Raw genomic sequence first — 23,494 nt, 5'->3', positions numbered from 1 at the left:
GTTGTTTTGACATCAACAAACGCCGGAGCGGGCGTCACTTTGAAGCCACGGTGACTATTTTTAGGCCCTCCTTATCTCCCCCCGCACTCATGGGGCACGAGGCCTCAGCGCTGAGCAGCCTCGGCTCACCCACGTGCGATTTACAGTACACAGCATTTATGCAACGCACTTCTACTGCGGCCTTCATCCCCCCTCCTCCATCTCCCTCGCTCCCTGACTTTTCCCTTCCACCCACTGTTCCCTGGAAGCCAATTTGTTCCTGCTGGGAGGGATTGCATCATGACTGATTCACAATCAGGCCATGACTCTCCGACCAACTCCAGGATAATGGAAAATAAGCAAACCACAGAGACACTGGGGGTATTATTACAAGTTCTGAAACTGTATTTGGCAAGTGCATACATGTACAGCTAGAAGCATTTTTTGTTTCATTTATTAAAGGATTTTGCCAAGTGCTCAAATTAGTCACATTCTATGCTCGACAGGGACTGTCTGCAGACCTAAAGTACAACGACAGACTGAGAAGAAACAGCTGTGGTGGGAAAAAGGAAAAGTCTTACTGGAAACACAGTAAGAAACACAATGTATTAAAGAAAGAAGTCAAATTTTACAGCCACATTTATGAAGTATACACTCCCCTGTGTTCACTATGTACATGTCTGCCAGCTCCTCTGAGGCTTGCTGGGTGAGCTGTGTCTGTTACTTTATGTCCTGCTGTTGTTGCCATACTTGGGTTACAAGAGGGAAACAAGTTCACGAGAAGCAGTCGGAGAACTTTTTAAGGGTCCCGCTCCTTTTTTACCTTTATATCTCCGGCCAATATGGTGGTTATTTCCCCCTGCATGAAGGCCCAGGGTACATTGGAGCCAACCAGCGGGCACCTTTCACCACTGGGACAGTACACCTCGCCGGTGGCCCCCTGCTGCTTGATGCTCTCCCGGGAGCAGGGGAAACAGAACTTGTGAGAGGGCACTGAAGGGCACTGGACAAAATGAGTGTCCTCTAGCCGCTCATGGCACAGAGTGCAGCACAGCGGCACGCTGCCCGGCGGCACAGAGGAATCCGGAATGCTCTGTGGCGGTGGCTCCATACTGCCGGGACCATGCGGAGCAGAGGGGTTGGCACTCACAGGCCCCTCTCTCTGGGCCAACCTCCTCTGTGAGGGTGACAGGGGGCTCCCGCTGTTCCGTCGTGCCCCCGCCACGGTGGAATGTACCTGGCTGCCGTCCTTAGGTGAGCCCGTGCTGCCTGCGTTATCGGTGGCGAGGATGAGTGCTGTCATGGGAGACTGGCCATTCTGCGCTGTGGCAGCCTCAGGTGGTGTGGTGCGGGAGTGGGGGGAGATGGTTGATGGAGGCGCTGCAGAGAAGCCTGGCAGGGCAGCTGGGGGCATCTTCAGGACTTCAGAGGGTGAGGGGAGCCATGGCTGGCCCTCACTGCCGTTCATCTTGGGGACACTGCTCTCACAGTCTGGCTCAGGGGAGGCCTTCCTCTTCCCAGGCCGAGGGTGCTTCCCTCTGTCTGTGCAAAGGAAAAGCAGCAGGGTTAACAGCCACACTAACATCCCGGCCTGTGCAGACTACGAGGCAGGAAATTTCTAAACACCCTTCCCCCAACAACCACACACACACACACACACACACACACACACCTGCTCCCGTACTGCTGTCTCACACAAGAGGTGAACGGGTGCATGCCAGCAGCGTGGCTGGGCGGACCCGTCACGATGGCGTAAATCCACGACACACCGTGTGTGAAGTGCTGACACATTAGTTCCCTGCTGTTTAGTTCCCGTTTTCATGGCGCGTGCCAGCTCACCACATTCTAGTGCAGACACAAAACAAACAGCCTACCTGTTTTTGAGGAAGTGCCACTCATTTCGTACGCCATGACCCGCTGCATGGCGGTGTGGTCCTTCTTTACCCTGCCGTCGAACGTGTGCAGCATCAGGTCCCTGACAGTTTTGCCTTTGTTTATCCAGTCCTTGTGGCTGTCCGACATGTCCGACATGCTGTCCGCCCGGTGCTTGTCTTTCAGCTCCTCTGGGCGCTTGCCGTGCTCCCCGGGGACAGGCGCGATCAGAGCGCCGGGCAGACAGATCTGTGTCTGGCGGCCGCTGAGTGGATGTATGGCAGGTATCGCGCCGTTTACCAAAGGCACCAAGTTAGGAGGAACCGTGCTAGTCCTGCGGGGGTTGGGGCTTTGGCGGTTTAGCTCAGGGGGCTCGTCGGGTTTGGGAAATCCGTTGGGCATCGGGAGGCCGTTCGCCTGCCTGCCCGCCTGGTACTCCGGGCCCAGCCGCGGCGGCCTGTCTGACAGCGGATAACGATCCAGAGGTTGAGGGGGACGAGAGCCCAGGTCCCCAACCGAGTGATTGATCTCTTTCCCGGCGTGCTGGGGCTTCCCCGGGCCGGGAGAGCGGCCCTCCTGAAAGCCGTGTGCTCTCTTTAGCTGCCTGGCAGTCTCGATAACGAATTCAATCCGGTCGGCACCTTCGTAGTTCACACAACCACGGCAGACGGGTTCGGTAAAATCCCAGATCATCGCCCACGGCATGCGGGGCAGATCGCATAAATAGCAGGACTGCCTTCTGGAGGCAGCGACCACCGTGGAAGACATATTGTATCCCCGAAGCGATTTCAAAATGTCCGACGGCTTGTTTACGTCGCGGAGAAGACGGAGAAAAAGACGTCAACGAGAATAAAATTGGCTGATTTCGTCCTCACGAAGAAGAACAGAGCACCATAGCTGTAGCTGTTCCCTCGGCGCGCCTCCGTCTGAGCTCGCGCTTACAACTCCGCTCCAGCTCTCAACGTACGGCCGTGACGTCAGCACAGACACTGCTCGTGCTCCTGGGTTCTATTTACTGGATTCTTCGACGACGCGCATGCGGGACCCTTTGTCCGGAGCGTTTACGTTTGAAGATATTGTATACCCGCGAAGAGGGACCGCTCTGTGTTTTATTGGGAGTGTAATAAAACACGGCAGCGATCGTAGAGCCAGAATTATCTTTATTTTTTAGTTTGTGCACACAAACAAGGAATTTGACTCCAGGCTCACTTTGCTTTTCATCATATAAAAAATCCCCGTTATTTACAGCATGTTGAAAAGCAACACACATAGTCACATTACATGCAGAAAGTGTGTATACTTGATTATAATCTAATCTGCTGCTGGGTCTCTTTCACTCGGCAGGAATTGCGGCTCCTAAAACACACCAAAAACACCTGTTCAATTAAGAAAAATCATTTCACTTTGATCTGTGTCAAACTGAAGTCATTTCCACATTGCCAGCCTGTGGGACTGTAAGCTTTCATATTTAAATGATCCAATTTAAAGTTTCACAGCACTAGAATAAAGATTTTCTCCAGCATTAATTTCAGTTCAATTCAATTTTATTTATACAATTCACAACAACAGTTGCTTTAAGGCACTTTATAATGTAAGGTAGACCCTACAATAATACATACAGAATGTATATATATATATATATATATATATGTATATATATACCAGGCTCAGGGAGGGGCGGGGCCATCTGCTGCGACCGGTTGAGAGAAGGAAAACAGACCAATTTCTTATCTTCATTGCAACACTGATTCTTTTTACTGTTAATTTTTAATGTTCTTTAAAGATTTCAATTTATCATCATCTGATAATGTCTTCGATGGAGTGAGCAGCATTCAAAGGATATTTTTCTGAAAGGTGTTCCTTGAGCCATGTGACCTGAGAGATTTTGTTAAACCAGTTAACACAAAGAAAGCCCGGCTGTGTTGAACTTCCTTTGTAAGACACCCCTCAGACCTTACAGAGTGTTTTTACAAAGCAGGAACGTCCAGAGCTGAAAGATGAAGCCAACACGGAGGTGCCATGTTTACTTTGTTCTGTTGTACTAATATGCAAATTTAACTCTTTCTCTATTGGTGGTAAAATAGCAAAACATTAGAGATACAACAGTATAAAACAAATTTTCCACGTGTGGGACTAATAAAGGTTATCTTATCTTATCTTATAACCTGAAAAATATAAACAACAACATTAAAATCGCAACAACCAGTTAAATACAGTCACTGTGTGTGTAATTTAAATTTATTATAATGACACTACACATGTAAAAAGACAATAACATGACAAACAAGGCTGTGTCTGGTTCCAAATGCAGTTTTTATGACACCGGCACCGACCTGCTTCACGACATATTATACTTGGTTTGAAAAGGGATGCGTGGAGTTTGAAGCAGAGTGGGACCTCTTTTCATTCAATTCTTATCTTTGTCTGCAGGGCTCCAAGTGTTTTTCTAAATACCAAAGATGCAGACAGTGAAAAAATAATCGTCGGATTTAAATAATCAACTCTGCAGTGTCAAGGCAACAAGTGTTAAAGCAGTTCTGTTTAGGAGATCGGTGTGACGCTGAGTGGGTGTTAAATCCTTCTGTTGCATTCCAGTCTCGTTGCCAGGCACATCTGACATCAACACTGCAGAAGCCAATCCCAGAATTAAGCTGCTGTTACCAGGCAAACTGTAGACCTCCCTCCCTTCTATTCAGACTTCTGCTGAGCTGAAATGATCATTTTCCTCTCACTGGTATGAATAGTTATAGCAATAGAAAGCAATAACACAACTGGCAGTAATTCAACCAAAACCTACTTTTTGAAGTAAAATATTATAGAAATGGAAAGTATTTAAAAATGATAGTAATAGAAAGCCATTAAATTTAAAGTGATAATATACCCAGTTGCATTAAAATTAGCATGTATTTTCAAGTTTATTAAATGCAGGTAAAGCCCAAAGGCACAGAATAATCAGCATAATTGATTAGAAATAAGTACAGTGTAGAAAACTGGTGCTAAAAACACCCGTGAGCCATCATATAGATGTCCATTTATCCATCTATTTTCTACAGAGACACCCAGATCTCATTCTTCCTGGTCATCATCTCCAGATCTACTGGGTGGACACCACAAATCAGCCAGCATGTCCTGGACACCATCCACAGCTCATGGCCATAGTTCAGGGTAGAAACACAGACTGATACAACATAGGAACATAAACAATTGACCAGTCATTCAACAGCTTATTTTTTTCCATTTTAGCTCTATTTGACTGCAAACTATCCCAGTGTGAGCTGAAGATCACAGCCCGAGGAGGCCAAAGGAACCATATCATCTGCAAAAAGCAGAGACGTAGCAGAGATAAGCCACCAGAGTCAGCCCCTACTTGGGTGAGCCTAGAAGTTCTGTACATTCAATTATGAAAGAGAGAAACAATTAGAGAGGTGACCTTGGTACCAAAAGCAAGAATTGTTGGGCAATGCTCACGCAATTCAGTTTATTTATCTAGTGGCAAATCACAACTATAGTTGCCTCTACATAGTAAGGTAGAGACCCTACAGTCATCATTTCTCCAGTCAGGCTTCAAGACATCATGATGTGCCTCATTTGCTCAGTCAGATGATGGAGGCAATGAGGTAAAGGAAGTAAGAGGGAAAAAGCAGAACAATGTATCCTGTTTTGCCAGTGTATGACTGGCCGCTGTAGGCAAATATTTAGGAGCACAGAACTCTTTGCATTCTGGACAACAGTCAACATGAGCTGCATTTAGTCAAATCTTCAGTGGGAGAGGTAGACAATTGGAGATCTGAAATGCAGTAAGGTTACATGAGGTGTAACCTCTCATCCAAAAGGCTACTTCATCAAACACTTTAGAGGAGTAGGGGAAACATCCCTAAGAACCTAAAAAAGAAGTCCAGTTGCCTTCAACTCAAGTGCTTAAGTCTGCCATGATCTGAATGATGGGAAACCTATACAAAGAAATGAATGTGCTCATTAACACCGAGATCTCATTTGAGACTTTAACTTCAGTGTCGAATCCATAGAGCCTACACAAGTGGCCGACACCATTGGCAGCATTTCTACTTGTGTGTGGTGTTTCTTTGTTGCACTGCAGTTTTCTGCCAAAACACTAACTGTTGGTGGAGTTTACCTCTCTGTTTCCTTCCAGTCAATTAAAAAACTGCTGAGTGGCCAGAAATGGATGAGAGGACTGTGTCAACACAACATGTAGTTACATTTGTAATGGGTAGGTGGAGGTCAGATTAAGGTTTAGGGTTTAAGAAGGCTTTGCTGTTAATGGGTTCCAATAAAAAATTTAATGCAAAACGACCATCCCTCTTAAGTTATCATCAGCAACTACCCCAATGCCAAACCTGTAATTCAGTGACAAGCAAAAAGGACTTTTTGGAGACAATTTAGACTCAGGCATTGTTTGAGGAGCTTGGAAAGAAAAGTCTCTGGACGTCTTTAAGTTTGTTGAAGCTGTTTCACCTCTTATCCAAGAAGCTTCTTTAGTTTTAAGAGTCCCTGATTTTTAAGCCCTATCGGGAGTGTCTCAAAGAGGGTCATGGACCCCCTATTGATCCTCTGCCTAATCACACGAGCCAAGGTGTGAAAACGGGTGTGGGTCACAATCAGCCAAGGCTTCAGGTGAACCCACTGTGAGACCTTGCCCCACCCTGTCATGTGATTTACTGAGAACAATTGACCCAAGATGGGAGGGGGGGGGGGGGGGGGTTAAGGCATCTGGGAAGGATCTCCAAACTGGACTATACATGGTAGACAGTAGACTCAGGCATGTAGGAATGATAATGTGTATGTGTTTGTTAGTCCCCATAGGGAAATAGTTCCTCTGCATTTAACCCATTCACCCAGTGAAGCAGTGGGCAGCCACCAATGCAGCACCCGGGGAGCAGTGTGTAGGGACGGTACCTTGCTCAGGGGTACCTCAGGGTAGCCGTTCAGTGGAGTCGAACCCCCGACCTTCCGATCATGGGGCCACCACTCTACCTACTGAGCTATCCCTGATTATTCCTACTCTCATTGCCAAAACTTGAGAGAACATTTTTTAAACAGATCAAGAATGACTGTACTTTCTAATGAAGCTCATATCCTTTGATGATGGAGATCTTCTTCTGTGGTAGTGAGTACCATCTAGTTTGCTGCTGTCTGCTGGGGGGCAGCGTCAGTGCCAGAAATGCCAGCAGGATGAACAAACTACTCTGCGAGGCCGGAAGAATCATTGGTCAGAATTTGGGCCAGGAGGTCACTGAACCTACCCTCTCCATCACAGACAGCCCATCACACCCACTCCACACCTCTGAGGCAGCAGAGTGATTCAGCCTCGCTGCCATAAAGAACACTTTAGAAAACCTCTCTCTATAAAGCTGTACAATAACTTCATTCTGGGACAGGTTTACACGCCTGTCAGGCAAAAGATGCCAAACATATTGTTTATTATAGCTTCATGCAGCCGTTTATCTTACATCTATAGTGTACAGATTATTTATTAAAGCAATTTGCACTTCTCTGATACACAACGTCAGTCTTACTTTCACTGTTTTTAACTAAATTCATTTTAATTGTCTTTGGGGTTTGTTTGTTTTTTATCACTGTTGTATATATATAAATTCCTGCTCTATCTCACAGTATAATTTCCTCACCAGTCACCTGTTATTTTAAATGTGTAGTTTATTGTTGTTCATTGTGCAAGTTCAACCCATGCAAAAAATTATAAATAATAATATGAAGTGCATTCACTTTTTCTGAGCTAATTACAGATGAACTGAGGTGAAGTGGAAAACTCCAGTTAACTGACCAGTCAAATGCCCAGTTTGCCTCCTCCCTTTATTCCCAGCTGGTTGTGATAGATGGCTGCAGTAGCTCAGTCACCTCTTTAAGAGCCTCTGTGACAGGGTTAGTAGAGTTTTGTCATGGTGTGTTGTTATATATGTAACTGATTAAAGTATGTGTGCTGTTCATAGGGATTTTGTATATATGTATATTTGTATATACTGAAATATGTATTTATTGTGTCATGTAGTTTTTCACATGGTTTGATAACCTCAGATGTAGGCTATTCCAGAAACTCACCTGAGGTAGTCTCCAAAAGTGGATTCTGTTCATCTGGACGTAGCGTTTTGTGGGAGAAACATTTTGTCACTCATCCAAGTGACTTCTTCAGTCTCAGCTGACTGCAGGCAGGTAGAGTATTAAAGGAAGACAGCTGCTCTACGAGGGTTTCCTGTGAGTTAGCGAAGTCCTGTTTTTTGTTTTTATCTATTTGATATATAGCGCTGGAGTGTCCTAATCAGGATTACATCATAGCTAATTTTGTCTCAGTTTACTTGAAAGCCTTTTTCCCAGTGACCTTTGACTCTCTGCAGATCAAAGGCAAGGGGAACCTCTGCATGTGATCCTTCTTCCTACATGAAAACACAAACATCAAGCGACAGCATGCCTGACATTTCCCACATCATTCACTCAACACTTCAATACATAAGCACAAGTTTTCCATGTTTTGCTCTGGATCTCTAGCCATCGGTCCAAAAAATCCTAAAGAAATGTAAAGAAACACTGGAGTAGACATTCACAGTACATATATGAGTTACATGATTAGTTGGGATTTTGTTCATGTGAATATAGTTGCAATTACAAAAATGATACAGAAATTTATCATGTCCCATGGGTAAAGACAACCATTAATGTACATGAAATTCCTTTATTTGGGACACACACATACAAATATATTAGGGGTGCAACAATATACAAAATTCACGGTTCGGTTCGGTTCGATACTTTGGTGTCACGGTTCGATTTTTTTCGATACAAAAAATGTTCATGCCTTTTTAATTTGTCATTTATTAAAATTATAAATATATATTTTAACTCGAAAGTACAGTTTTTAAATTTAATGTTGCTGAAACAACAAAGTAATAAAAAAAATAAATCTGATTGAGAAATCACTCATCTTTGGAAAAGAGAGTTTATTACAGAGAAATGGCTCTTTCCAAAATAAAAGCTCTACTATACGCTTCTTCTGGGCTATATTCTCAGCAGCATATTAAACATATCAGGTCCCCATTGTCAGGGCTCTGTGTGCGGGCAGGCGGAGAGGAGGATCCAAACACAGGACTCAGACACAAACGTGAAACTCAAAACCTCAGCTTTATTGCTGGTACAAAAACAAAACCTGAAGTGAACACGGAATATGGAGAACAGAAACACACAGGCATAATCTGAGGGTACGACGCGACACTGACACAGAGAAACACAGGGCTTAAATACACAGATGGCAGTAATCAAGGGATAAGAGACAGGAGGGGAACACACCTGGGAGAAATCACAGCTGACGAGACAGGGGAAACGTAAACTGAGCACACTCACATACGACACAGACCTTCACAATAAAACAGGAAACTCAGACACATGGAACCAGACAAGACATTGAACTAAACAGACAGATTCACAAACAGACGGGGTGACACCATAGACAGACAGATACAGACACAGACCGAATATAACACGTAGAACTCAAACAATAATAATAATCATGATAATAAATTGGAAAATGCTAATAATAAACTTAAAGAGCTGGGTCACCTACCCAGGACCATGACATCCATAAGGAGAGTCATGTGCTAACGGCTGTCTAAATGACTCGGGTAAAGTTTGTAGCATGCTGCTTGTTGTTTTTGTCTGCTTCCACTTGTCTTTGCACTAGGATGATGTCGGCGTAAATGTGCAGTCATATTCGTTGTGTTCCCACTAGTGCTGTCAGCGTTAATCTGAAATGACGTTAACGCCACAATACGGCAAATCTCCGTTAACGAGCTACACGCTACCAGCCCCGTGCGTGGGGCTGGACAGCCAACACGTTAACGACCTAACTGCGCTAACACACTAGTTCCCACCCATGTAATTGAGCATTGTGTGGCACATCCGACATACTGTTTTACTTTTGTCCATGACGCGCTTACCTTCAGGGTCATACGTCACATGAAGACCAAAATAGTTCCAAACGCCAGATCTGAATGATGGTGGGGGAGGTTCAATGTGCCATGTTGCAACGAGCTTAACTTCTGTCTCGCTAGCTTGCGCTGCTCTCAGTGGATCTGCGCTCGACAGTGCAGCCTAGGCGGAGTAGTCGAACACAGATCCACTGAGCTCTCAACACAGACAGCATCGTCAGAAGGAAAGTTGATAAAATAAATTAAAAATGTTGTATTGTTCGATACATATGTGCACCGAACCGAAAGCACTGTATCGAACGGTTCAATATCGATACGAGTATCGTTGCACCCCTAAAATATATACATGACTTCTTGTTGCAATTGTAAAATTAATGAGAAAAAAAATGAAAAAGGTCAGACAGTGAGACAATGCAAAAAAATCTAATGTTGTGTTGCTGGATTGACAGCCCTCTGAAAAGGACCTAGGACACTGCCAGACCTCGAGCGGCGTGAGCCCACAGGCCGTCTGGTCCCTGCTGCCCCATACTCCTATACCAAAGAGCAATCGCCTCCACAATCCAAAGTGAGAGATGTTGCTTACTTATAGGCCTGACCTTATAAGGGCCTGCCCATGAAAGGAAAACCTGGTCATTTTTCTGAAACTCCTTAGTCCTGTCCAAGTATGCATACAAAATTTGAACAGGAAGGGGGTGGGGAGAATACTGACAGGACAATAACCACACGTGCCCCAACTGCCTTAAGCACATAGGCCGGGTTGGGCTTCAGTGACACCCTGGTCTGCCCCAGGGTAAACCGATGATGGGTGCACTGAAAGTTCGCGAATGTCACTGACACGTTTCGCGGAGGCTAACGGTGTGTTCACACCGAACGCGATGGACGCGAACAAAACGCCCCAAACGCCCCTAATTTGACGCGTGCACATTCGCGTCTCCACGCGTGTCCAAGAAAAATCCATCGCGCCCCAAAATATCATATTTTAACGAGCGTGAACCGGAAATGTGGGAGAGGAATGTGGGAGGAAGTTGTGCCAGACCGGTATCTTTGCAAGATGGCAGCTGTCGAGCTAGCGCTTGAAGAGAGTCTCCCTTCTCTATGTACTGTGGAGAGCAGAGCAGCGGCGTAAAAGACGTCCTCGCCGTACCTGGGTCCATCAGGTCCTTCAGAGGCGTGAGCAGTTTGGTGAGTTTCACCATTTGCTCCAGGAGCTGCGCCTGGATGACGGCCGATTCCAGCGCTATCACCGTCGGCCAGTTTGAGGACCTGCTTTCCCTCGTCGGTCCCAGCATCGCCCGCCTAGACACCAACTACAGGCGCTCAATCCCACCTGCAGAGCGGCTGTCCGTCTGCCTGAGGTTAGTAAAAGTATTTAATACGGTAGTCCTTTATTGATACCTGTGCTAATATATGCTAAACCATCCATTTATACACTGCTAACATGGATGTGCTATGCTAACAGTGAATGCTGTCGGTGTTTACTGAAAGCAAACTGTGGTACAGAGACGACTGTTTATAATATTTCTAGTGATACTCAGAAGGTCTCATCATTAATTCGATTTATGCTGTTATCAGTGTTTGCGATGATAGCATGGCTGTGGTGTCCTATCAATGTATGCGCTCGGTGTTTGCTGATATCAAACTGTAGCATTAGGACCACTGAGTTAACCTTTGTAGTGATACTCACTCCTTTTTATTTAGACCTGGTTTGATTCTGGGATAGTTGAATATTTGTATATAATCCCTGCAGCTGTCAGACTCTATAGCAGGCGTCACCAGCCTTTATTAAAACAGAGTTAGATAAAACTGAACAGTTTGGCTCATCTTTAGTTACATGGTTCTATCTTGATAAGCTATGTCTTATCACAGATTAATTTTTCAAAAATATTAATGATTTAAGCAAGGAAAGGGCTACATGTCAACACACAACTCTTTATTTCTATTAATGTCTCACTTCATTCCTACCTGATTGACATGTTTAGGAATTATGAGTGATTGGCACACTGTAGTTGTGAAAGTTGCTACCAATCAAATTATGATATGTTAAAGTTAAAATAAAACAACTGTTTTAGATATTATCTAATATACATTTTGTAATTATCCTTATAATTACAAAATGTTTTATGTAAGATTTAAGTTTTGTGATTTAAATCTGACATCACAAAAGTATTTTGGAATTTGAATAATGTATTTTGTAACTGCAGTACACATAATACTGATTTTGAACAATTTTGTCCAGGTTCCTTGTCACCGCGGACTCCTTCAGCACCAAGCGTTCAGTTACAGAGTCGGTGTGTCCACGGTGAGCCAGATCAACCCCCAGGCAGCGACGGCCACCTGGGACCATCTAGTGGACGACTTCATGGCTGTGCCTTCACCTGGAGACTGGCGGTCCATCACAGAGGGACTCCAGGAGCGCTGGAACTTTCCTCTGTGCTGTGCAGCTCTGGATGGGAAGCACGTCCAGACAAAGGCACCCCATATATCATATAGGAGACACACACATTGATATACACTAAATATTTATTTCATTTATTTTTTGTGGTGCCCAAATTTATGCACCTACTTGATTTTGTTTAAACAATTATTGCACACTTTCTGTAAATCCAGTAAACTTCTTTTCACTTCTCAAATATCACTGTGTGTGTCTCCTGTATGATATTTAACTGACATTTTTTATTGTAACAATGATTTATACAGGAAAATGATGTCTATTAACAAGGTTGCCCAAACTTTTGCATCCCACTGTATCAGTATATTTTGTCATTAGTATAATATGAAATAAATTCTACATGTGTCAAGTCGTGTGCCAACATTTGCTGTGTAGTAGAACTGAGACATTAGTCATTATAAACATTTATTTGAAATAATATTAGAATTCTCACACAGAAAAACATTAAACATAAATATATAAGTATTTACAGAGAGACAGGAATAAAAAGGACCAGCTGCTCTCCAGAGCAGGAACAAGGCTGAGGAGGAAATGCTCCATTGGAGACTGGTGTGGACTCTTCAGGGACACCAGGGTGGCCAGCTCCACCACCGATGGACCGTCCTGGGACCCGTCCCTCATCTGCCTCGGAGCCGTCCTCCTCTGTGGGCCTTTAAAACAGCACAAAACACAAAGAAATGAGAAGGCTGCTACTAGATTTTAATTTCAACATTGAAAAAAAAAAAAACAATAACAGGATATAATCAGATTGGTTGTAGATATTTAGTAAAGGTGATCACAAGGGAATCCCACCGACTAAAAAGGTATCAGTGCTTGCTGTACATACCTGTGGGTGCAGCAGCAGGAGCTCAGGGACTGGGGAGCCAGGAGAAGCAACGGGGGATGCTCTGCTGCAGAATCAGGTGGTTCTATCAATACAGTATTAAATGTTAACAGGTTGAATATAATAATCATAGAGTAGACAGTGGTCCCTCATTTATTGCAGCAGGGGTTCTCAGAATAACTAGCCCCTGGCCACGCACTTTATACACTTTTTTCCACACACACACATGAACATTGGTCACAGTTCTCACAATTGATTCTCAAAGTGCAAACCTTTGTAGATTGCAAAACGTAAAAGTATTATTATGCCGCGGTTTGTCTTCATCTGCCCGCTACTTTCGTGCGCCTTTTCCCCTCGCGGTGCAGGTGTCTATTTCCGAATGAGGCTCAAAGTTATGGGTGTTTTTGTGCTGTTTTTTCTATTGGACGTGATGGTTATCAAAACCAAACGTGATAAATTTGGCAAGCGCAGGAGATTTGTCAATCAGGCTGCGGAATGCAATGCTGTACGGAGCAATAAAAAATCTGTGAAAAAGCGAAGCAGTGACGGATGAGCGGGACCACTGTGTGCTGTTTATTGATAAACAATAAAATATATTCCTAAATGACAACATGCATAAAAGCAGAACGATATTTGTACGTCAGTGGGAAAATAGCGGTGGCTTGCTAGCTTTTGTGCGGCTTCCCCGGGTCAGTGAAAACTTTCAAAAGAGAAATGAATGAACTTACCAGGTTGCCCGATCTCTTCACATATCTTCCTCCAAGCTCGGTCCTTTATATTCCTGTCTCGGTACAGAAAGCAGCTGGTGTCGTACAGCTCCGAGTTGTTTGCTACCGCATTGATTAGCCTTCTCCTCCATTGAAGTATGAAAGGCTTTGACTGGACCTGCCCCTTTGACCTAGGAAACAGCCACGTCACCAGGCTCCTGATTGGTTGTTGCGGCGCGATTTGACGCTGGAGTTCAGATTTTTCCAACTCGAGCGGTAGACGCGTAACGCACGTATGCACAAAATGCAACACAAAAACTGACGCGCGTGGTTTTATTCGCGCGTCAAACGCGCCAGACGCGCTACACTGACGCGCGTTTCACGTGTTTGGGCGTTTTCGCGACGCAAATCTGCTTCCGAATTTTCGCGGGACCCGCAATCGCGTGTCTTCGCGCCTTTCCATTGACTTTACATGTAAACCTGACGCTCTATTCGCGTCCGTCGTGTGAACACACCGTAAGGCTAGCAGTAATGCTGTCTTCAAAGACAGATGCTTTAAATCAGCCTCCTGCAGAGGTTCAAATACAGGGAGTGCAGAATTATTAGGCAAGTTGTATTTTTGAGGAATAATTTTATTATTGAACAACAACCATGTTCTCAATGAACCCAAAAAACTCATTAATATCAAAGCTGAATGTTTTTGGAAGTAGTTTTTAGTTTGTTTTTAGTTTTAGCTATTTTAGGGGGATATCTGTGTGTGCAGGTGACTATTACTGTGCATAATTATTAGGCAACTTAACAAAAAACAAATATATACCCATCCATCCATCCATCCATTTGCTTCCACTTATCCTTTTGAGGGTCGCGGGGGGCGCTGGAGCCTATCCCAGCTGTCACAGGGCGAAAGGCGGGGTACACCCTGGACAGGTCGCCAGTCTGTCGCAGGGCCAACACACAGAGACAGACAACCATTCGCACTCACATTCACTCGCACATTCACACCTAGTGGCAATTTGGATTATCCAATTAACCTATCCCCACAAGCTGCATGTCTTTAGATGGTGGGAGGAAGCCGGAATACCCAGAGGGAACCCACGCAAACACGGGGAGAACATGCAAACTCCACACAGAAAGATGGTGGAATTGAACTCAGGACCTTCTTGCTGTGCGGCAACAGTGCTAACCACCGTGCTGCCCCAAATATATACCCATTTCAATTATTTATTTTTACCAGTGACACCAATATAACATCTCCACATTCACAAATATACATTTCTGACATTCAAAAACAAAAACAAATCAGCGACCAATATAGCCACCTTTCTTTGCAAGGACACTCAAAAGCCTGCCATCCATGGATTCTGTCAGTGTTTTGATCTGTTCACCATCAACATTGCGTGCAGCAGCAACCACAGCCTCCCAGACACTGTTCAGAGAGGTGTACTGTTTTCCCTCCTTGTAAATCTCACATTTGATGATGGACCACAGGTTCTCAATGGGGTTCAGATCAGGTGAACAAGGAGGCCATGTCATTAGTTTTTCTTCTTTTATACCCTTTCTTGCCAGCCACGCTGTGGAGTACTTGGACGCGTGTGATGGAGCATTGTCCTGCATGAAAATCATGTTTTTCTTGAAGGATGCAGACTTCTACCTGTACCACTGCTTGAAGAAGGCGTCTTCCAGAAACTGGCAGTAGGACTGGGAGTTGAGCTTGACTCCATCCTCAACCCGAAAAGGCCCCACAAGCTCATCTTTGATGATACCAGCCCAAACCAGTACCCCACCTCCACCTTGCTGGCGTCTGAGTGGGACTGGAGCTCTCTGCCCTTTACCAATCCAGCCACGGGCCCATCCATCTGGCCCATCAAGACTCACTCTCATTTCATCAGTCCATAAAACCTTAGAAAAACCAGTCTTGAGATATTTCTTGGCCCAGTCTTGACGTTTCAGCTTGTGTGTCTTGTTCAGTGGTGGTCGTCTTTCAGCCTTTCTTACCTTGGCCATGTCTCTGAGTATTGCACACCTTGTGCTTTTGGGCACTCCAGTGATGTTGCAGCTCTGAAATATGGCCAAACTGGTGGCAAGTGGCATCTTGGCAGCTGCACGCTTGACTTTTCTCAGTTCATGGGCAGTTATTTTGCGCCTTGGTTTTTCCACACGCTTCTTGTGACCCTGTTGACTATTTTGAATGAAACGCTTGATTGTTCGATGATCACGCTTCAGAAGCTTTGCAATTTTGAGACTGCTGCATCCCTCTGCAAGATATCTCACTATTTTTGACTTTTCTGAGCCTGTCAAGTCCTTCTTTTGACCCATTTTGCCAAAGGAAAGGACGTTGCCTAATAATTATGCACACCTGATATAGGGTGTTGATGTCATTAGACCACACCCCTTCTCATTACAGAGATGCACATCACCTAATATGCTTAACTGGTAGTAGGCTTTCGAGCCTATACAGCTTGGAGTAAGACAACATGCATGAAGAGGATGATGTGGACGAAATACTCATTTGCCTAATAATTCTGCACTCCCTGTAGAGGGCCACAAAGCTGGGTGTCCACACCTGTGCGTTGCCCAACAAGGAGAAAAGGAGAAAATCCGCATTTTTCCTGGAAGCGAATACACCGCGTTCCAAATTATTATGCAAATAGTGTTTAAGTGTTATAAAGATTAAATAAGTTGTTTTTCAATTAAACCCGTGGATGGGATTGTGTCTCAGGACTCTTTGTATCACTGAAATCAATCTCGGACACCTGTGATCAGTTGTTTGCAAGGTGAGCCCAATTAAAGGAAAAACTACTAAAGGAGGATGTTCCACATTATTAAGCAGGCCTCCATTTTCAAGCAATTTAGGAAGGAAAAATGATCTCTGCTGAAAAGCGTGAAATAGTTGACCGCCTTGGACACGTAATGAAAACCTCTTTCACGAAAATTTACGTGTGATCACCATAATGTTAAGAGATTTGTGGCTGAGTCAGAGCACACATGGGTTCGTGCAGATAAAGGCACAATTATGAAGGTTTCTGCCAGAGAGCAGCTGCTAAAAGGCCATTACAAAGCTGCAAACAGACATTTCAAGCTGCTGGTGCCTCTGGAGCCCTGCGAACGTCAAGCTGTAGGATCCTCCAGAGACCAGCAGCTGTGCATAAACCTTCTATTCAGCCACCCCTAACCAATGCTCATGTAACGCAATCTGTACTTACGCCAAACCTTTAATGTGTGGAAATCAGGACTGTTGACCTTGGGCAGTTCACTAGGTGTCGGTGTCATCAATTTCACCCCGATGTTTAACCCAGAATCACAGTTTCTCTAAAAATAGGTTACAAGAAATCAAATGTATCCCAAATATCTATATCCTGTCAGAAGCTAGTTTCGTAAAGGAGATTGGTAGTAGCTGCTCCACCACAGGAACAATAAGGCTTCCAGCACACAATGGACACCACACTTACTTAACATAAATACATTTATTAGACACAATTTTAAATAATAAACCCTTCTTTTGTAGTGTCTTTCCACTCAGTGTCACAAGAACAATAAAATAAATAAATAAAACCAAATATGTATCCTTTAAGGTCCTTTGGCCAAAAGAAAATCACCTGAGCTCAGGGAAAAATAAAGTGCATCGTTGGGGCCCTTTGAATTGTTCCTACCGCTCTGTTGGAACGGTGTAGCATCCAATAATAGCATCCAGCAAGCAGAAGCATCCACCCACAGCAACGACCATCTATTTGCCAGGACGGTTCGACAGAGTCATCAGATGAGGACTTCCACAAGGCAGTTCATCCAGTAGGATCCAGGGCACCAAAAGGGCAAACAAACCAGCCTACACACAAGTGTGCAGAAGAATTAACAAAAATATTCATAAGCCTCAGTACCACTGACTTAGTGTCCATATCACTAACGGCTTATTTAACAGACTTACCATTATAATAATACAGGTTTGTCAAAATAAAAACAGAACAGAACATAAATGCTGTTAACAATGCTTATTAATGCTGTTCTCTTAGGCATAACATAATAACACTGTAACTGACCTCGTGTCGGCCGCCATTTCAGGACATTAGCCAGGCTCATTTAACGGCTAGCTTGCTAACAGTCAGCCAATAACACACGTTATACAATATTTAGCCTCTTTCTTAAGAAACATGACAGCAGTAGATTTGATACCTCGCTGCAGTATAATAAGGCACAAAACATTTCATACGAACATGAGCTGCACGCTAACTCACCAGAGGGGTTCGTGTAATGGCGAATGGCTGTCGGATTCAGCTCAGCTTCACGTTCGTAACTGCTACAAGACTCTTTTTCCTAACAACATATTAAATCATTAGCTTCACATATAAAGGTTTTTAAAACTATTTACAGCAACTCAAATGTCTACTGTACCCGAATTTCCAGCTCGTAGAGGGCACGAGAGCAGCATGCGCCTCATCGGACCAATGGAAGGAAAAACTCTGTAGCTGGAGTAGAGAGTGGCTATGCGCACTGCACAGTGGTGCGTTCAGTGACTACCAAATAATCAGAAATCCCATACTCAAACAATGATCTGGGTTACACTCACAAGCAGAAACGGCTGCAGTGGGCCCAGAACCAAATGAAGACTAATTTTCAAACAGTCTTGGTCACTGATGAGTGCAGCGCCACCCTGGATGGTCCAGATGGATGCAGAGGTGGATGGCTGGCTGCGTTGTCAGCTAAAAGGTAGTGGAGTCGTTTTTGAGCTGGAATCACGGGGAAAGAGCTGGACGGCCCTTTTAGGGTCCCTGAAGGAGTGGAAACGACCTCTGCAAAGTATGTGGAGTTTCAGACTGACCACTTTCTTCCTGGTACAAAAAGAAGAACTGTTCCTTCTGCAACACAACCATCTTCATGCAAGACAATGCACCATCTCATGCTACGAGGAACACCTCTGCATCTTTGGCTGCTATCGGCATAAAAGGAGAGGAACCCATTCTTCCCTGACCTCAATCTTATTGAGAACCTTTGGAGCATCCTCAGGTAAAAGAATATGAGGGTGGGAGGCTGTTCACATCCAAACAGCAGCTCTGAGAGGCTATTCTGACATCCTGCAAAGACATTCAAGCAGAAACTTTCCAAAAACAAGTTCCATGGATGCAAGGATTGTAAAACTGCTAACAAATACGGGGTCCTGTGTTATTGTGTGACTTGACCTGTTAAGATGTTTTTGATTGAAATAACTTTTGATGTCAGTGAAATTGATCTACTAATGCTGCAAATTCAACAAATGACCATTTTCAATTCTCTACAACCTATAAAATCTTTTGAAACTCTGTGTGCATAATAATTTGGAACAAAGCATTTTAAGTTTTTTACTTTTGAAAAACACTGTTTTCATTGGGAGTTTTGTTCAGTAACATTTGAATTATACTCTAATGGTTGATGACTCGAAAATTATGCCGACTGTCATTTGAATCGACTATTTAGGAAAAACAGAGAAAAATATCATTTGCATAATAATTTGGAACGCGGTGTAGATCCACTGCAGCCTGGCTGTAGCGCCGCCACAGCTCTACAATGGCTGGATGCAGAGCCCAGTCGCCATATAACGGAGCGCCTCTGGATCGCAAATCCGCTCCCTGATTCTCAGCCCAGAACATGTCACTCTCAAAGAGAGGAAATGTTCGCTGCTCCATAGGATCAGTCTGCATGTCAGTGTGTGCAAGTGGCGTGAACATAGCTCTCCCTGATGATTGATATAACCCAACTTGGTGGTGTTGTCCGTCCTCACAAGAACTTGATGTCTGCGTAGAAATGGCCAGGATCTCCAGATAATTAATAATTGCTCCAGAGGCCTCTCACAGATCACACTTCGTAAACACCGCCCCGACTGGACAGGCTCGTGTCTGTAGTGACCACCTTCTGGAACTGCACGGGACCCATGGGCACCCCCTGAGTCAGAAAAACAGGACGTTGCCATCGGTATAATGCCAGCGCACAATGTTACAATGTTATTGCCTTGTATTTAAGTATGGATTTTGACTTACAAGATTTCATTCGTGCTCCGAGTTCTGAGAAGTTTGAGTTATGTCATAAAGATGACTTGTTGAGTATTGCAGCACACTTTGATATTCCAGTAAAGAAATATAGTGCGAAAAAAGAAATTAAGAGTATTATCTTACAACATTTAGTTGAGTTGAAAATCTTGACTGGTTCTGACGTTTGTGATGGTAATGTTCCTTCTGTTGAGCCACATGTCCAACCTTTGAAGGAGGATGTTGGTGCTATAGCAACTCACCCAAAAGTCCAGTTGGAGCCTAAGGAACCTCCCACTCTACCTTGTTTCGATCCTGTGTCCCCAGACTTCAGTGGGTCAAATGGACATGCTAGACTTAAGGTGCGTCCAGCTTGCCTTCAGCTGGAGGCGCAGGAAAGGGAGCAAGCACATAAGGCCGAGTTTAACCTCAAACTTCAGATACGTCAGCTATAAATTGAAGCTGAGAAGGAGGTAATGTTAAAACAGCTAAAGGTGGAAGCTAACCGGTTACTTCAGATCCTTCACATTCATCTGGCAACACCTGTAGGTTTGATGTGAGCAAAAATATTGCTTTGGTGCCAACGTTTAGAGAGGCAGAAGTTGATTCCTATTTTAATGCTTTTGAAAGGATTGCAACAACAGCATTAGAATGGCCAAAAGAAATGTGGGCTGTGCTACTGCAATGTAAGCTAGTGGGCAAAGCACAGGAGGTTGTGTCATCTCTCTCTATCGCAAATAGCATGAAATACGATGTACTGAAAGAGTCCATCTTTCGTGCTTATGAGCTTGTACCTGAGGCCTACCGACAAAAGTTCAGAAATCACAAGAAGTCTAATGGTCAAACATATGTAGAGAAGGCAGTTCTTTTTGACAAGTGGTGCACAGCAAGTGAAGTGAGAGACATTGAAGCTCTTCCTCAGTTAATCTTGTTGGAAGATTTTAAGAATCTGTTACCAGAGAAGCTTGTAATGTTTTTAAATGAGCAAAAGGTTGCCTCACTGTCAAAAGCAGCCGTTTTTGCTGATGAGTTCATTTTAACCCACAAAAATGTGTTTGCCTCATCCCCTTGTTCAGATAAAGTGTTGATCACATGCTGACCAAAGCCTGATCGTGGTCAGCCTGAAGCCAGAGCTAAGCAACCATTTCTTTCCCATGAGGTATGTGACTGCTTCTATTGCCACAAAAAAGGTCATGTCATTGCTGATTGCCTTGCACTAAAAAATAAGACTACACCGCCACAACCCAAGGACATGGGTTTGATTAAAAACGTGTCACCTCCCAGAACCCAAACATCTCAGAGTGACATAGATCCTTGTTTCAAACCTTTTATCACACAGGGATGTGTTTCTTTAACAGGTGATACTGTTGACAACCAGTCTGTAACAATACTGAGAGACATGGGTGGTTCGCAGTCTATCATTCGAGAGGGTATTTTACCTTTGTCTGTTTAGTCATCCTGTCAGTCAAGTGTTGTGGTCCAGGGTATCGGAATGACTTTTGTGTCTGCACCTTTGCACAATGATCATATTACTTCCTCTGTTTTCAGTGGAGTTGGTAAGGTCGCTGTCCTCCCCTCGCTGCCCATAAAAGGGGTTGATTTCATCCTTGGAAATGATTTAGCTGGTGGAAAAGTGCTGCCTGTGCCTGAGATGCTGGATAAGCCTGAAACAAGCTTAGAAGTTAAACAGCAGGAGTATGCTAACATTTTTCCTGCTTGTGAGGTAACTAGATCTCAACCCAAGAAGAATGACTTCGATTTCTCTGACTCTTTCCTCGTTATGAAAGAAGCACCTGATAGTGTTAGACCAGAAGCTAAGCTTAACCCTCCTGCCATCCTTTAAAAAACTCACACCCATCACCCTAGGGACCATTCTCAGCCACGCCATAAAAAGACCATATATCCATATTTTATTCCACTTTAAATTAGCCAACCTTGTAAAACTACTTCTCCCTGAAATATTCATGTAAAGTTTTAATTATATTTTCGTTGTTTTAACCCTTCAAATCCCAGTGTTATTACATGAGCGCCCTGTGTTATAAGCCCCAAAAACCAAAAAACGAAACTAAATATTTCCACAAAAAACCAGTTGAAGTAATATGTGATTGTCATTATAAGTAGGCCTTTAGATGGACCAAAGATTGGCACCAACATACATTTTGACCTGCCATTATTTTTTTTGCATTTTTTTTGCAACTTAAAAATTAAAACTTCAAGGCCCTGAGTCTTCATTGACATCCAAGAAAAGAAGAAAAAATAAAATCATATGATGATAATTTGGGGTTGAAAAATAGCGTTTATAATGGAAGTCAATGGGCAGAAAATGGTCCCCAGGGTGATGGGTCTGGGGATTTCTGCTGCTCAGCCATTTTAGGCTGATTTAAGGGATTCACACTGGAATATTAACATTGACAGGTAAAAACTATCCTGTGGCAAGTTTGGTTATATTCCACTGAACCCAGTGGAAATGGCAGCCATTTAACACATAGCAGTGGCACAAAAAGGTCCCAAGAAGGCAGGAAGGTTAATGATGAGTCTAGAAAGATGTTTCTCTTTCTAATGTAGACATAAAACTGCCCGCTTCTAGAGAGGAATTTATTGTTGCACAGTATAAAGATGACTCCCTTCTGAAATGCCGTACTTCTGTACTTACCCAGGAGGAAGTTAAGGTAAAGAAGGTGGCGTACATTGTTGATGAGGGCCTCCTTCTACGTCGCTGGGCTGGTGAAAACTTAGATGACTGGCATACAGTTTATCAAGTTGTTGTGCCAAAGGTTTTCTGCTTGCAAGTCCTAGCATTAGCACATGATCACCCACTTTCCGGACACCTTGGCATAAATAAAACATATAATAAGGTCCTCAAACATTTTTTTTGGCCAGGACTCAAGTCTGATGTTGTACTGTCATACCTGCCATGTTTGCCAAATTGTGGGCAAGACAAATCAAGTTGTCCCACCTTGACCCCTGTCGCCAATTCCAGTGATGGGTGAACCATTTAGCAGAGTTATTGTTGACTGTGTAGGACCTTTACCAAAATCAAAGTCAGGGCACCAATACATTCTAACCATGATATGTGTTTCTACTAGGTTTCCTGAAGTAGTGCTCCTGCCAAGGATCACCTCTCCTGTCATCAGTAAAGCTCTGGTAGGGTTCTTCTCAGTGTTTAGTCTTCCAAAGGTAGTCCAGACTGATCAGGGAACCAACCTTAAGTCTAGGACCTTTGCTCAGGCATTAAAAGCATTAGGAGTGGAGCACATTACATCAAGCTCCTAAAATCTTGAAAGTCAGGGAGCACTTGAAAGATTTCACCAGACATTAAAGTCCATGCTCCGCAAATACTGTCTAGAGGCATGAAAGAACTGGGATGAGGGTATCCCATTCTTATTGTTCGCTGCTCGTGAAGCAGTGCCAGAGTCCCTAGGCTTTAGTCCTGCAGAGCTTGTATTTGGATATGAATTCAGAGGACCGTTGCATATCCTTAAAGAACAGCTAGTTATTCCAACTAAAACACTGAAGAGCATTCCTGAGTACGTGGCTGAAATTAGTCACTTAATCAGGCTGAAGACATTCAGAACCTGACTGTGTCCTTCCAGTGTATGTTTGGGGATGTTCCTACCCAGACGAGTTTGATATCCCATGACATTGTTCTTACCAATCCTGCCATTTGAGTTATGTAATGCGCCAGCTACATTTCAGAGGCTAGTGAACAAAGTATTGGG

General features: G+C 43.9%; 1 protein-coding gene across 1 annotated transcript; it reads right to left on the bottom strand.

Annotated features, from left to right (window-relative positions):
- Nucleotides 1-361: 361 nt before the first annotated feature.
- Nucleotides 362-2,873, bottom strand: irf2bp2b (interferon regulatory factor 2 binding protein 2b). Its single transcript, XM_004572338.3, has 2 exons — nt 1,854-2,873; nt 362-1,521 (listed from the first exon to the last, which is right to left on the bottom strand). The coding sequence occupies exons 1-2, from the start codon at nt 2,617-2,619 to the stop codon at nt 779-781; spliced, it is 1,509 nt and encodes a 502-aa protein (XP_004572395.1). The 5' UTR covers nt 2,620-2,873; the 3' UTR covers nt 362-778.
- Between the last annotated feature and the right edge of the window lie 20,621 nt (nt 2,874-23,494).

Source organism: Maylandia zebra, linkage group LG6 (genome assembly GCF_041146795.1).
Source record: "Maylandia zebra isolate NMK-2024a linkage group LG6, Mzebra_GT3a, whole genome shotgun sequence".
NCBI classification, from domain to species: Eukaryota; Metazoa; Chordata; class Actinopteri; order Cichliformes; family Cichlidae; genus Maylandia; species Maylandia zebra.
Note: the sequence above shows the minus strand (reverse complement) of the source record. Positions and strands in the feature narration are given on the sequence as shown.

What these genes read in the sequence shown, in the direction of transcription:
- irf2bp2b (XM_004572338.3), bottom strand. Translation starts at nt 2,619, where the DNA reads ATGTCTTCCACGGTGGTCGCTGCCTCCAGAAGGCAGTCCTGCTATTTA. An exon ending in TGGCACTTCCTCAAAAACAG is followed by an intron (nt 1,522 to 1,853) that starts GTAGGCTGTTTG and finishes TCCTTTGCACAG; the next exon opens with ACAGAGGGAAGCACCCTCGG.